The 15,685-nt window shown below is 38.1% G+C and overlaps 1 protein-coding gene across 3 annotated transcripts in view; it reads right to left on the bottom strand.

Annotated features, from left to right (window-relative positions):
* Window positions 1-260: 260 nt before the first annotated feature.
* The window catches only part of LAMA4 (laminin subunit alpha 4), a 135,290-nt gene continuing 119,865 nt past the window's right edge, over window positions 261-15,685 (bottom strand). For all 3 annotated transcript variants that reach the window (XM_036317078.1, XM_036317076.1, XM_036317077.1), the window contains 8 exons: window positions 13,032-13,219; window positions 11,398-11,587; window positions 10,460-10,615; window positions 9,148-9,307; window positions 6,882-7,012; window positions 5,719-5,812; window positions 5,129-5,248; window positions 261-692 (listed from right to left, as the gene is read on the bottom strand). In XM_036317078.1, coding sequence (XP_036172971.1) covers window positions 547-692; window positions 5,129-5,248; window positions 5,719-5,812; window positions 6,882-7,012; window positions 9,148-9,307; window positions 10,460-10,615; window positions 11,398-11,587; window positions 13,032-13,219 — 1,185 coding nt within the window. In that variant the 3' untranslated portion in view covers window positions 261-546. The remainder of the gene's footprint in view (window positions 693-5,128; window positions 5,249-5,718; window positions 5,813-6,881; window positions 7,013-9,147; window positions 9,308-10,459; window positions 10,616-11,397; window positions 11,588-13,031; window positions 13,220-15,685) is intronic.

The raw sequence follows: 15,685 nt of genomic DNA, 5'->3' as shown, positions 1-15,685 counted from the left end.
ATCCTCTGAGGGGTCCCACACTGCAAGAGGGCATAGGCCGGGCTGAGGGACCCCCCGAGTGCACAAATTTTTGTGCACGGCCTCTAGTTCTTGTTATATTGATAGACAAATCAGAAGTGCTAAAAGCAAATCTGTCATCTGTTTTTAGATGTTATGTAAATCAGTAAATCTTCCTAGGATAACGAAAAGCATACCAAAAATATTTTGGTGTAGATTGAACATTATCTTCCTCAAAAGAAAGATGAATCTGAGAATCTAGCCACACTTTAAAAATGTGTCCCTTCTATTTTATTAGAAACAGGAACAATAATTTCACCAGCAGGAAGTAATACAATACAAGTAAGTTTAACACTTCTTTGATTGCAGACATTTTAGATCCAAAGTAAGAATCCAAATGAGAAATAATAAACATCCAGTCCCTGATGATCCCTTTAAGTCATGGCTGAAAGCTCCCACAGGAGGAAGGGCTGCTGGTCCTCCGGCTGGCTTGGAGTCCCTCTCAGTGCTCTGAAGAACTTCGTACTTGGGCATCTTTGCTCTGCTGTGTTAGGCTGCTGGACAGGAGTTGATGCTCACGGCGCCGCTGACCAGGGCTGCTTTACTGAAGCTCACTGGGCGCCCATCAATCACAAAGTGACGGATGCAGCCTGTGAAGGGTCTGCTGGGGGCCAAGTGTGGTGTCAGTAGAGACTCTGAAGAAAGAAAGCAATGAAAGGTGGCAATTGAGGCATTCCAAGCCCAGATAGTATTTCACGGTAAAAATTGTTCACATCAGGATGATTTACATGTCAAAAATGAGATACAGTTACTTACTAATATTCTTAGGGACATAATCTGCTTTTGAAGTAATATGAACATGTGGTAACTACAAAATTTTTCCATGTTTTTCACAATAAATTTCTAAGTATGTTTCAGCCGTCTTCCAAAACAGAAATTTGCCAGTTACATGCAAAGCCTCAGCAGTGAATTTTCAGGATCTACCTGTACTTTTTGGAGTTAATTTTACCCGAGCCCCACTTATTTTGTGTGTTTTGCTGAGAAGGGGGAAGAAATTTTAGTTTCCATACTATTTTTGGACTTGGTTAATGTTTCTATTTAATTGGTATCATTATTGTTCACCCTTAAGCCTCCACACTTTTGCCAAGCTCATAAAACATAATGAGAAAATAATGAATTCGAATAAACCAAGTTTTAATTTTTCTGAGCTCAGGGTTTAAGAACTATAAATAGGATAGTGATAACCAGCCTAGTCTTTGTGTGGGCAAAGGTGCCCTGCGGTATGCCAGGAGAACTTTCTTATCTTAATTAGAGATCTAGAAGAAGCCTTATGCTTATTAATTGCACAGACACAATTAAATGTGTTGGGATGATAGAAGCAATATAATTTAAGGCAATTTAAAGAGCTTAGAAATATTATAAAATTAAAATCCATTAAGCCAAAGCTTATTATTATGTACAAAAAGCTATGTGAGCAGGAGCAGATAAAAGATGAAAAATACTTAGAAATAAGTCAGGAAGGAATATAAAACAACACAGCAAATTAAATATCAAGCTGCTAGAATAAGTTTTCTATGCAATGTAGATTAAGGATACACAGAAGCTTTGTACTAAAAATAAATAATGGAAATAGCATTTCATATCTAGCATGATAATTATAAAGTTTTAGATTTGGAAGGGGCCTGAAAGATCAATTCCCCCTTTCTCTAGATTAGTATGACTATATATATATTCTTTATGCCTGCTCAGTGTACATCATCAGAATAAAAATGAGCAAACATGAAAGACTGTAAGTCTTCTGCCCATTTTGGAGACTAGTTTTAGAACACGGATTTTGATTCTGTCCAAGCTTACCACTTTTTAGCTCATGGGGGATGTCATCTAGAGGAAATAATTCATACAGAAATTTATGGTATGCATAATTCACGACACGACTTACTATAGGTAATGACAATAATAAAGTGCTCCAGAACCCTAAGGTAATTGATTAATAAAATCAACACATGATTTTAAGAGTGCACATTCCTCAGGCTGAAAGCCTGGCTATATACAGGATAATTCAGGATTTTCACTAAAGGAATGTAAGGTCAGATCTGTGTGTGTGTGTGTGTGTGTGTGTGTGTGTGTGTGCACTTGTGGACTACAGTAACAAAATTTTTTTACTTCTAACGTTGACTTTTAAATTATCATACAGTAAAGTTGACTTATTTTGGTGTGTACTTCATTGAATTTTAATGAATTAACGTTTTATTAATAGAAATAATGTCACCAGGGTTCCACATGGTATAGAAGAACTGGTTGGGATTCTAAGAGAATTAATTTCATATGGGGGTTTTAGTTTATGCCTAATTTCCTCTAGTTATTCTGTTTCATGCCCCAGTTTCTGATGTGATCTTGGTGGAATTAATCTTGAACAGCTTAAAATGATGTAATGAATGACATCAGCTTAAACTATAATTTTTGTTTGTTCTTACAAACAAAATTGCTTTTGTGTTAGGTTTGCTGGCATGATCCCTAGAAGGAATTAAAAGCTTTGGGCTGGTGGTTAGGCACCCCCTCGCATGCTAGTTCCTGTGTGCTGGCTCATTATCTGAAATTTGCTCTTTTCCATGGCCAAATAGCTCAGTTGGTTAGAGCATTGTCCCGATATGCCAAGGTTGCAGGTTTGATCCCTGGTCAGGGCACATATACGAATCAACCAATGAATGCATAAACAAGTGGAACAACAAATTGATGGCTCTCTTTCTGTGTTTCTCTCTCAAAAATCAATAAAAATTAAATATAATTCACTATTCATTATGTCTCAGGCAGGCTGAATTTGTCTTCAGATGCATCTTGCCCACCCAGTCTGTGGAGCTTACCAACTGCTGTAGTGAGATATGATGGTGATATGTGATGCTGAGATCAGAATCTAAAACTAACAAAAATAAAAGAGACAAATATTTGTTTGTGTGAAATAGTGAGTACTTTGGGTGCAAAGTAAAGAACAAATATAACTTATATGAGGGAGGGCCATCCTTGTTTTGTCCGTTTCCCAGAACCTAGCATGGGGTTTTATAGACTCTCAATAAATGTTTGTTGTGTGTTGAATGAAGTCATGTTCCCTGGCAGCAAGGAATATACTATTTATTTCAACAACATTCTGTGGTAAATCCTGTAACAGCGGTATGCATAGCATGTTCTAGGGAGAAAGGGGGCATGTCTATACAAGTAGAATCTGAGCTGAGTCCTAAAGGTCAGAAAGGAGTTACATTGGGGGAGGAATGGAAGAAGTTATTTCTTGAAAAGGTACTAGGGAAGGAAAAGAAGAAAAACATTTTCCAGAAACTGAGTCCCTGTGCACCTGGGCAAAGGCCTGGAGCAAACAGAGCATCATTGCACATTCAGGGAACTGCAAGTCCTGGAAGGCCTGGGAAGACCCCAGAGGCAGGGTTAAGGAGGGGCCAGATGATCAAGGGCCTTGTGTGCTATGCTCAACTTGATCCTGTAGGCCCTTGGGGAATTTAAAATATTTCAAATGATATTGTAATATTTAGAAATAAAGCAATGTGAAGAAATATAAGAAATGATGTGACACATCCACTTGGTAAGTGCTGTGATGGCCTTTGCCAAGATTCCCTTTCAGAATGGAAGGCAAGAGCAGGAGGAGAAGACTCGGGAATGGCAATAGGAAGGGCTAGGGACAATGAAGGAGAGGACGGGTTGCTTTATGGGTGTCCCAAGTATTTCATCAGCAAGTTACTGCCATTGTCAATGTTGGTGTTTGAAAATTTTACATTTTACAAAGCAGAGGAGAGTTTAGTAATAATGTTGGGAATACCCAAAGTCAGATGCACAATTTTATCTGTGCTTTCTCACTCTATTACTTAAAACATTATCTGCCTTTGTATGGGCCAGTCTAAAATAATTTAGTTAGGAGGCTGGGGAAACTCATGTTGTTTTTCCTTAACGTCCCAACCAAATTCCAGATATAAAAGTTTTGTTATCTTTTTTTCTTATATCCTTCTCTCCAGCTGTATAGTATTTGGTTTTCCCAAGTTATTGAAATGTGTGAAAACAAAAACATTTAATGAAAGGTCATGGTCCCTCCATGCTGTCTCATGGGTTACCAGTCAGAGAAAGACAAGTATCACATGCTCTCACTCATATGTGGAATCTAATGAACAAAATAAACTGATGAACAAACTGGATCCAGAGACTTAGAAGCATGGAACAGACTGATTAATCTCAGAAGGAAAGGTGGGGAACTTGAGGAGTGGGGAGAGATAAACCAAAGAATTTATATGCATATATGTGTAACCCATGGACACAGACAATAGTGTGGCAAAGGTGGGGGGGCAGGTTTGTGGTGGAGGGGTCAATGGGGGGAAAAAAAGGAACATCTGTAATACTTTAAACAGAATATTAAAACAGATAAAACTAAAAAAAAAAAAAAAAAGAACACTAAACCAGCTGGAAAAAAATAGGTCATGGTGCCTGCTTCTGAGGTTTAAAACAAATGTGGGCTGTTCATATGTGTCCTCCTCTCACCATCCTGGATTACACACCATTCTTGGAAGATGACAGCAGCGATGTTACTGATGATGTTTACAGAATTGCAACTGGGAACCTTCTTTAGGACATGCCACTACATAAGAACAACAGAACTCCAGGTCTGCAACTTTTTGTGAAAATTGAGCCTAATCCTGGACAAGGAGAACACTGTATTCTCTTCTTTCCTACTAAGTAATGGAAGCAATTATCAGTGAACTTTTAGTCCAAGGTTCTCAGATCCTAGAGCAGTATTAGAAAACGAGTTTTCTTTGTGCTAGGGATAGTGTTTCACTGTGTGTCTGTGAGGAGGCTTTGTAAAGGGAAAAGAAAAGGATAAACAGATATGGCAGAGGGAGAGTAATATCTACTGGTTAGAGTGTTGGAGTATAGTTTTTTCGGTGTTACTTCGTTTAATCCTTGTATGAGGAGTCACAGGTGTCAGTATACTTTTTCCCATGAAAGGACATTGTATATACAATCCTTAGAGTTATTAGATGAATTGTGAAAACACTTGGCTCAATTCTCAATACTATAACGGTAATGATGAGAACTTACTGTTTTTCGGATTTGGAACTTGTCATTTTTAAACAATTCTTACCTGGAACACCTCCAACAAACACAGGCTCCCTGTGATCAACTGGTGTTGGATTCAGGGGTCCAACCACATGGTTCACTTCAGAGTCTACATCCAACTGAACCACATTTGAATCTCTAATAACTGAAATACAAGGCAAAGTCTGGTCAAAGATGGCACTGAAGTGATTCATTTTCACATAAACTTATTTATCACAGCAACAGGTTTTATTCAGAATAAACCCCACACTTACTTTTATATCATTGAAAACATCAATGTCTAACCAAGCAATCATTGTGACATTTTCCTTTGCTTCTCTTTTCATATAGATATTTAAGAATACTTAAGATACTGCCACAAATTTTTCCCATAAGTTATGCATTATTTAAATAACTCCATAGGACTATTTTGGCCGCATTCATATTTTCAAATAACATGTGGATTCAATATAAATTTTAGTACAATAACATTTGACTCTCTTCTCAGCTACTTCTAGACTCTCATTGATCATCTATCCCATCATATGGGTTATAGTCTAAGTTCTGCCAGCAGCATCCCGCAGGTGGGTGTGTGGACTCACTTTATAAGGAAACCCAGGACACAGCTCTCCTCACCTGTAATTCTGTGCCATCTGCCATCACAGAGACTCTGCTTAGGAGTTACTGAGGTGGAAAAGTCTCTGATGCCATTGTTGACTTTCACTATGACCTGCAAAAGGCCAGGTACATTATATATCTTAATTAATTTCTCTTCATCATGATAAAACGAAATTTCTTAACTCACAGGGAAGCATTGGTTAACAAACATCTATACATGCTTTGCAATTTGAACACAAGGGGTCACTCTGCAATAGGCTATGAAGTAGTTTAAACTGAATGCTCTGAGAAGAGAGAAGAAAATAAGGGCAGGAGAGACGAGGAAGAGAAGGAATAGGATAACAGAATGAAGTCCTTTACTTTTTAAAGGTGTTCGACAGAGCACCTGTGGCATTGGGGAAGAGCATGGCCTGTGGAGCCAAACTGCCGGGCTCATATCCCCGTGCTCCCACTTGCTCCTCCAGCTTTCTCATTTGTAAAGCAAGGAAGATAATAATGCCAACCTCACAGAACTACTGGGGATTAAATGAGTTAGTCCACATGGAGCATTTAGAATAGTGCTTCGCACACAGGAAGCGCCATAGGAGGATTCATTTTATTATTATTACATGGTTTAATAGAAGGTATCAGAACTCAAAATCAGTTATGTCATGTTAGGGACACCAATAAGATATGTTGCTTTTTCTTATATTTGAATGATCTCATGGAAGTTCTTTAGTACTATTTTAGAATGAAAGTTGTATTTATAACAATTTTTAAAATTTCTAGCTTTGAACATAATATATGTATGTATATACATCTAGTATACATAGATTCTAGATAGTAGTTTTAATGGTTGTTGGTTTTGATAGTTGGGTATGTTTGCTGCTTCCATTTGTTGTAAAAAGAAAGGTCCAATTATTTTGTTAAAACCCTTTAATTATGTGGTTATTGTTGATGTTTTTTTAAAAACCTATGTCACATTTTCATGGCTCTTTGTTCTAATCAAATCAATTCCCAGTATATACCTAAATTTGAATCTCAATATTGCCTGTATCTAAATTTCACGTTATAGCTTCCCTGTTTTTTTCCCCTCCCAGTTAGGAAAGATTGATGAAATCCTTCTGTAAAATATATCTTCTTTAGATCTAGAAGCCAAGGTCACAGGAGACAGCCCGTTAACACAATTTTCAACACACTACCTGACCGTTTTTCATGTGAACATTTAGGTACTCCCCGTTGACACTGTGGCCGTGAACAAGGGTTCCGGAACTGCTTCTGGGACGGACTTCAAAGGCAATCTCAAACTTCAATCCAATGTTGAAAGATTCATCTGTGGAGAGAAATACTAGTAGGCCTCAAGAACAGCAACCTAAATTTTGTAAATATGGTGTCGCTTTGTAAAAATATATTTTTGTATGTATATTTGAAAGTATGATGCCTTTTTTAGTAGAAAAGTAGAAAGTGGATTTTTTTTTTTTTTAAAATGTCAAACACACTGTGGAAAGCTCTGTGGGGAACTGAGATAGTAGCACATCACTCTTGTGGAGTATGGGGCGGGGACAGCATGTTGAAAATACTCTATGGCTGTGGGAGCTCAGGGGAGGAGGGCCATTTAATATGTCCCAAGTGAGAAAGGAGGAAGGTACACGAGGTCCAGAGGCTGGAGTGTCTGGAGAGCACTGTGGAGGCCCTTGTGGCTGGATTGTCCTCTTAAGGCAACGGTTCTCAACCTGTGAGTCGCGAACAATGAAAATACATCCTGCATATCAGATATTTACATTATGATTCATAACAGTAGCAAAATTACAGTTATAAAGTAGCAACGAAAATAATTTTATGGTTGGGGGTCACCACAACATGAGGAACTGTATGAAAGGGTCGCGGCATCAGGAAGGTTGAGAACCACTGTGGGGGAGGAGGAGGCATGGTGGAAGGGCTCTAGTGTGCAACTATGGAAGTCAGACTTTACTTTGAATTCATTGAACGATAAAGCTGCCTTGATGAGATCTGTCTTATAAAACAATTTTTAAACAAATAAAGATAGCTTCCACCAGTGCTGCTGAGCATTTTATAGGAAAGAAGAAGTGAGATCAGCAAATGCAGGTAGGAGTTGCTATTGCAGTGATGAAAGAAAATGAATTCTTCTTGAGAATAGCCTTTTTCACTCCAAGAGACCCATTGCAAACTGGGGCATCTTCGTAATGTTCGCTCAATGTGTCTCCTTATAAATCACTTTTTAGTTTTTCCTGCTATTAATAGTTAATGTTTATGGGGAACATAAATTGTGCTAGTTACTATGCATTTTAAGCTGTCCATGTTTCTGAGTTCTTATCACTGAAAAATAATGAAGGGCTGAGAAATGTGAGTGTAGGTGCTTTAGTAGGGAAAAAGGAAAAGAAAGTAATATCATGAGCTAGACAAAGAGAGGAAATATTCCCTCTAGTTACTCTATTGGACATTGTGGTGGTTTAAGAAGGTCTACTTGGCTGCATTGGAATGTCTTTATTCAGGAGGAGCACAAAGTACCTAAGGGCCTTGAGAGCAGGGAATATGTGGAACATTTTATACCTTTTTCCTATCCTCTTTCCCAACACATACGCTGGTGCTCACACCTAATGGTTGTGCTAAGGAATGTTTGTTGGAATGTACTGGATGGTGATTGTGTGTAGTCAGTAAGCTTCTATTTATTTTTAGAACTTTTATGTTCCTTCACCTGGCAGAGGGACAGTCAGATTGGAAGCATACAATAAAAACTGTTGAATGAGAGAGAATGTAATAGCCAAGGAGAATACAAATCCTATATAATAAAAGCCTAATATGCAAATCGACTGGTGGAATGACTGGTTGCTATGACGTGCACTGACCACCAGGGGCAGATGCTCAATGCAGGAGCTGCCCCCAGCCTGCAGGCCCCAGGCCAGCCAAGACAGGTGCCAGTGGGGGTCCCCTGATTGCCCTGCTGGTTGCCCTACAGATCTCTGATCACTGGCCAGGCCTAGGGACCCTACCCATGCAAAAATTTCATGCACCGGGCCTCTAGTTCAGAAATAAAATTTCTGAAGGTTAGCACTGTCTGCCGCTGTTATAGCACAAGGGGAGGAAGTGGAACTTCCTTTAGTAGGGACAATGGGTCATGCTATGAGGGAGGAGAGGAAGACCTAGAGAGCCAGGTGGTCAAGAGCTGACATGGATCAGACCACAGAGCAGCATGGACAATTCCAAAGGAGCCAAGATGGTCTGCATCCAGAGGTTTAGAAACTGTGGAGACGCTCTGGTCAGGGAAAGCAATCAGGGATGGGCCTGGGTTTCTGGTTTGGAAGTGGTCCTTGTGGAAAGAGGCCATTTTCTAGGGCTGAGTGAGTTTGGCATTCTGAAGTTCTAACTAATGGGCCCCAATATCCCTGTTATCCAGTCCTAAGAAAGAAGTTTTTCATGATTCATGTTTTTAGCATAAGTCATTGTTACCCAGAACTGCATATCCTCCTTCTGTTGAAAAGTATGTTCCTGTTTCCATTGGACCTTCAAAACAAGGAGTCACGCTAAATGTCTGAGAAGCAGAGGTGATGGAGGCCCCATTGAGCTGGAGATTGCTGAGACAGCCACTGAAACTGTAGACTGAGTTTATCTAAGGGAAGAAGACATTTCTTAAAATCCATTTTTTCAACACTCACAGATGCACCAAAGGGAATAAAAGTGAAGGAATTTGAGTCTCAAGAGAAACTAAGTAATTCCTGATTTATCTTAGTTATCTGAATGATAAATAGTTTTCCAGGTAGTTGCTTTTTAACTAGTTCTTTCAAGCTGGAATTTTCCTTGATGTTAGCCTACTGTAATTAAGTATGAAAGTGTTTACGTATACCCTGACCAAATAAATTGTAGTTGTGATTTTCAAAGTAAATATTAGAAATATCCTAGTTTGTTTTTCTTCAAGAATGATAGCTGTGTCTAAGAGATCATCTAACACTGATCAGGGCTAGCAACGTTCTTGTTAAATTTACTATGGCTAAATAAACATCAGAAAGCTCAAATTTCTGGCTCCATTGGCTCTCTTTGTGGTTGAATATTTATCATACCACAGGACATGATAACTGCTTTTGAAATCTTTTAAAGAGGTGGTCATAAAATGGGACTACTTGCCTTTTTGTGTTATCCTATATGTAATGAATTTTAGAAATGTATTAACTGTGTTAAAATCAAATCTATATTTATATATGAAAATTTAGTCCTTTAATGCAGTCCCTTTATTATAAAATTGTTTTTTAAAAGTATAATATTTTAAACTTTTAAATTATAAAAATAACATGTTTCTTACTATGCCCTCACTTCTCTCAGGGTAACCATATTTCCTTGCACATTTACAAATTGTGTGTGTGTGTGTGTGTGTGTGTGTGTGTGTGTTAAGAAACAAAAACGGGATCATGGTTTACATAATTGCCTGAAAGGTTTTTTTCACTCAATAATACATAATCAAATGACTTCCTTTTTTTTTTTTTTTTTTAACCTAAAGGTATGGGTACTTGCTGGATAAGTAAGAATCTTCCGAAAACATAAATTTTCATGAGAATTTATACCTCTGAAACTTTTTTCATCTCACCTTTACCTAGAATTAAAAGATCACTTCTGACTTTGTAATGCCAGAGGGTGTACAACATTCACTCATATCCAGTCAAACTACCGTTTCACTCTGGCCAGTTTCCTAATCATAGAAGGAGGGCTGGAGTAAATAATCTTCCAGCTCTAAAGGTCAACGACTCTCCCTAGTCACAACCTGGCTTACCTGGACATTTTTCACAGCTCTCCCAGGAGCGACACCTCCCAAATACATGGGACCTTTGATTTTCCAGGCAGCTCTCGTAGGAGGGAGACTCTCTTCTAAGACTCGAAGACCATCAATTACCAGTCGGCCACTGCTCTTTTCCCGAATAAATATCACCTGGATGGAGAGAAGGTAAATAGCACATCTCCAGTACATCCCTGGATGAGGGGAAAGACCATGTTGCCTCCCCTCCCAACTTTACTATTTCAATACTGTGGGAAATCTGCAGAAATCCTTTGGAAAAAGGGTCCTTCTCCGAAGGTCAGGAGTCTGTCTCTTGCTTTGAGGCTTGATTCAAAGTTACAGGCTTAACTTCTGAATGTAGCATATATTTGGCAGAGTTCTCTATAAAGCTCCTCCAGCTGGCCAGCCTACTTGCTGTCTCCTCAATCTTTTATAACTTGCTTTAAGGCAGCTTACATTGCTTACTCTTCCATTATATACACACTGACTTGCTTCAGTACTCAGGTAGTTCTCCCTGTTATGTCCTATCTCCCTAACAGATACACTCCTCACTTTGCATCGTCCACAGCTTAGTCCAGGAAAGACATTTAGTAATCGTTGTTGAAAATCTAGAATATTAAGGCAGTAGGAAAAACACAAGTGAAAAATCCTTAGACACCAAACTTCAGTTTATGTTGGCCATTGATTCTTTGGTTAAAATAATTGCATTAAAATTGATTGGTCAAAAAATTATACTCAGACTGTATCTCTTTTAAAAGAGTGTGCTTCAGGATTTTTATAAGAAATTAATACAAGTTTTTGAAATTGAACTCTGAGCGTATGGAAAGAAGTTTAAAATAGAAGCTTCTAGAGAAACCAATACTGGGGCATTAGTGCCAGTCCATTTGCCAGTGGTGAATATTTGCTGAGAATAATATTCTCTGCCTTCAACTTACATCATGCCACAATCCATCATTGTATTTCTCTTGGCTCCTAATCTTCAGTTTCTTGTGGCCAACATTAAACATGAAAACCAAGCGGCCGTGGGCTAAGAATAGAGTCATGAAGTCATTTTCTTCCTGATCTGAGACATAGAAAATCATCCCATGGGAGGAGCGAGTTTTCAGACGAATGGAAAACTGAGATCTGGCGAATGAAAAGAAAAAGGTTGCCACGTGTGAAATGAGACCGAGGGTGACCTCTAACTTCCCAAAGTAGTACCCAGTAAGGGAGAAGAAGTAAGTAGCCATTCTCTGTACTCCCAAGCAGCGCTTCTTCTAATGATTCTTTAGCATTATTAATGAAGTATGGATAAGCACTGCTAGTGCAAAAAATGTAAATCCTTCTCCATTTCCTTATACAACACGAATACATTCCACATTTAAGGAAGTGTTGTTTCAACTAAAGATCATGTCATATCTTGCTTTAAAAATGTGGTTGCAATTAGTTTAGCAAAAATCTATGTTAAGGAAGCTTATTCATGTGGACAAAATACTAGTGATTGATTAATATGTATATGGGCATATAAACAATATGATTTGTATACTATCTAAAATACAGATGCAATTTTTCCACAGTAAAAATTAATCAATGAATATCACATATTAAGCACGGCCACCAAAGTGTGTAGAAATTAAAACTTTCTATAACTTTAGCTCCAGGCCATAGATAAATTACTTTTACTAGGCTAACTTCCACATTCTTCCTGAAAAATGCAAAATACTGATTTCGCCTATTAGGCAAATAGCAAATTAGAAGTTATTAGACATTTCTTATTGAATGTACTGCCTGTCTAAGCAAAAGAGCTATATAAGACCTATATAAGAATATTTGGGTGCTAACATTTTATTTTTTAAAATATTTTTGTTGATTTCAGAGAGGAAGGAAGAGGGAGAGAGAGATAGAAACTTCAATGATGAGAGAGAATCATTGATTGGCTGCCTCCTGCATGTTCCTTACTGGGGATTGAGCCTGAAACCTGGGCATTCGCCCTGACCGGGAATGGAACCGTGACCTCTTGGTTGATAGGTCGATACTCAACCACTGAGTCACACTGGCCTGGTTCGGATGCTAACATTTAAAAAGGAATCTTTAATAATACTAAATAGCCTGAAGATTTGTGAAATACCAAAAAGAAATGAGGAGCTTCAGTGATAGCTTGAGGGCCAATAGAGATGATCATCTTTTTCTTATTATCTTCCCTTTTGGTGCCACGTGAATCATATTTTTTGACATCAAAATAAATACTAAATAGTGCATGATTTATACTTTCCAATAAATTACATTCTTTGTGACTTTCTTCCCCAAAGTAAGGTGCATAAAACAGCATTATCCTAGGAATTTGCTGTGTCTTATCAAAAAGAAAAGACAATCAAAGGGAGAAAGATGGGGCAAATTTCAAGGACTCATCTAACCTTGATATCACCTCCCCCCGGCCCCACCCACAACAAATTGCTTTCAGATTGTAAGTGGGAATGCTTCTGAACTGCTGGAAGGTTGATAAGGAAAGACACTGGAAATACACATATGCAAATAAAGATGAAGGCTGGTCAGGGTATTACGTTTCTGGAGGGATAGTATGTTACTTTACTTTTCACCAAAATCTCCTTTCAAGTGTTCAAACTCTTGGCGGCTGTTGGCGGTTCCTCCGTACTGATAGGCGTGCTCTATTGCTCTTGGGCTGTTGGAGAGGTGGCAGTGAGAGTCTCTTGGAGGATTCTTCTCTAGGAATTTCAGGCCAATAGGATCTCTTGAAGGTGCGTCTTTATTTTTCTCTCCCTATAAGAATAGGAAATAAATGATACTAAGGGATAAAAGTGACATACCAATAGCAAAAATTCATTTGTTATTTCCTTATCCAACAACAACAACAATAATAAAACAAAGTGTGTACTATTGTGCATTTCCCATTAATGATATGGTTACTCATGCTTACCACTATAAGCAAGTGACAGCAGGAGATGAAGCAGTAACAGCAACAAGCAACAATACAGTATGTTAACAAATCCAAAATTCTAGTCCATGATAGTAAAGCAGAATTAAACTGAAGCTATAAGGATAATGTTCTATCATTTATTTTTTATTATTTTTAAAAATATGTTTTTATTGATTTCAGAGAGGAAGGGAGATAGAGAGATAGAAACATCAATGATGAGAGAGAATCATCAATCGGCTGCTGGGACGGACTTCAAAGGCAATCTCAAACTTCAATCCAATGTTGAAAGATTCATCTGTGGAGAGAAATACTAGTAGGCCTCAAGAACAGCAACCTAAATTTTGTAACTATGGTGTCGCTTTGTAAAAATATATTTTTGTATGTATATTTGAAAGTATGATGTCTTTTTTAGTAGAAAAGTAGAAAGTGGATTTTTTTTTTTTTTTTTTTTAATGTCAAACACACTGTGGAAAGCTCTGTGGGGAACTGAGATAGTAGCACATCACTCTTGTGGAGTATGGGGCGGGGACAGCATGTTGAAAATACTCTATGGCTGTGGGAGCTCAGGGGAGGAGGGCCATTTAATATGTCCCAAGTGAGAAAGGAGGAAGGTACACGAGGTCCAGAGGCTGGAGTGTCTGGAGAGCACTGTGGAGGCCCTTGTGGCTGGATTGTCCTCCTAAGGGGAGGAGGAGGCCTGGTGGAAGGGCTCTAGTGTGCAAATATGGAAGTCAGATTTTACTTTGAATTCACTGAACGATAAAGCTGCCTTGATGAGATCTGTCTTATAAAACAATTTTTAAACAAATAAAGATAGCTTCCACCAGTGCTGCTGAGCATTTTATAGGAAAGAAGAAGTGAGATGAGCAAATGCAGGCAGGAGCTGCTATTGCAGCGATGAAAGAAAATGAATTCTTCTTGAGAATAGCCTTGTTCACTCCAAGAGACCCATTGCAAACTGGGGCATCTTCGTAATGTTCACTCAATGTGTCTCCTTATAAATCACTTTTTAATTTTTCCTGCTATTAATAGTTAATGTTTATGGGGAACATAAATTGTGCTAGTTGCTATGCATTTTAAACTGTCCATGTTTCTGAGTTCTTATCACTGAAATTTAATGAAGGGCTGAGAAATGTGAGTGTAGGTGCTTTAGTAGGGAAAAAGGAAAAGAAAGTAATATCATGAGCTAGACAACTTTTTTTAGGGATCATGCAGGAGGCAGCCGATTGATTGATCCCTAAAAAAAGTTAGCAATAAAATAACCCTAGAGTATCAATCAATAAAATCCACATATTATATGCAACAATATCACTTTAACACACACATATTATTATTTACACATGCTGTGCAAAACGTTAAAATACCTAGCAACAGCTTCAAAATACTTTTTGGTAATAAGCTATGTAGTAAATGTTTATGGGACAGGAGATAGAACAATTTAAAAAATTACCTGTGCTTTGAAATTGCACTGCTGATTTTAAAATTTAGAGTTGTGAAATTATAGTTATTTAGTCTTACTTTTTGAAGCAAAAGTAAATGCAAATAAATTTGATCATTCAGGCATTGATTCATTCATTCAAGCAAGTGTTTATTGATTACCTAATAGAAGTGAAGGAGAAAGAAATCAATGTTTCTGTAAGCCTTCCATGGGCAGTGGTGTGTGGTGGGGAATAGAAAAGTGAGAAATGGTGCCTGGATTTTAAGAAACTGAAAATCTATTTGAAGAATGGATATATAAATAGCAAATTGGAAGACAGGTTGTTACCAGATAGAAAGAACCTTAGATGAGTTGCTGGAGCTTGGGGTTTTATTTTTTAGGTGGTGAGGAGCCCCATAGGTTTTAAAAGCGGGGAGTGGTGTGATTTGACCCACTTAGGAAGAAAGCTTGCAACAAAGGAAGGGAAGAGAGGAGAGGAAATGTTTGTAGTAGAGAGAACTGGAGAACACAGCAAATCAGGATGAGATCCAGGATTAGATAGGGGGAAAAAATCCTGGTTCCAGATTATTGAATGAACTCACACCTTTAGTTTTCACCCCTCCCTAGTTCCCATTGAAATATCAAAAGAACTATACACATTAAAATATATCCATCATAATTCTGAAATCTAGGAGGGTTTCTAAGAACAAAGCAGTGTAAAAATTTCCAGGAGATATTTCCAGGAGATAGCATAAGATTCATAGTTTGATATTTCAGTCTGGTTCTGGCCCTGGAGAATCTAAGGGTGGTAGTTAGATTAGAGAAAGTGGGGTGGTGCTTGGAGACTCAACCTCCTAAAGAAAAACCCACCTGGTTCCACCGTCCCCTCTTC

This window comes from Myotis myotis, unplaced genomic scaffold, assembly GCF_014108235.1.
Source record: "Myotis myotis isolate mMyoMyo1 unplaced genomic scaffold, mMyoMyo1.p scaffold_m19_p_7, whole genome shotgun sequence".
NCBI classification, from domain to species: domain Eukaryota; kingdom Metazoa; phylum Chordata; class Mammalia; order Chiroptera; family Vespertilionidae; genus Myotis; species Myotis myotis.
This window is presented reverse-complemented; position numbering and strand designations above follow the sequence as displayed.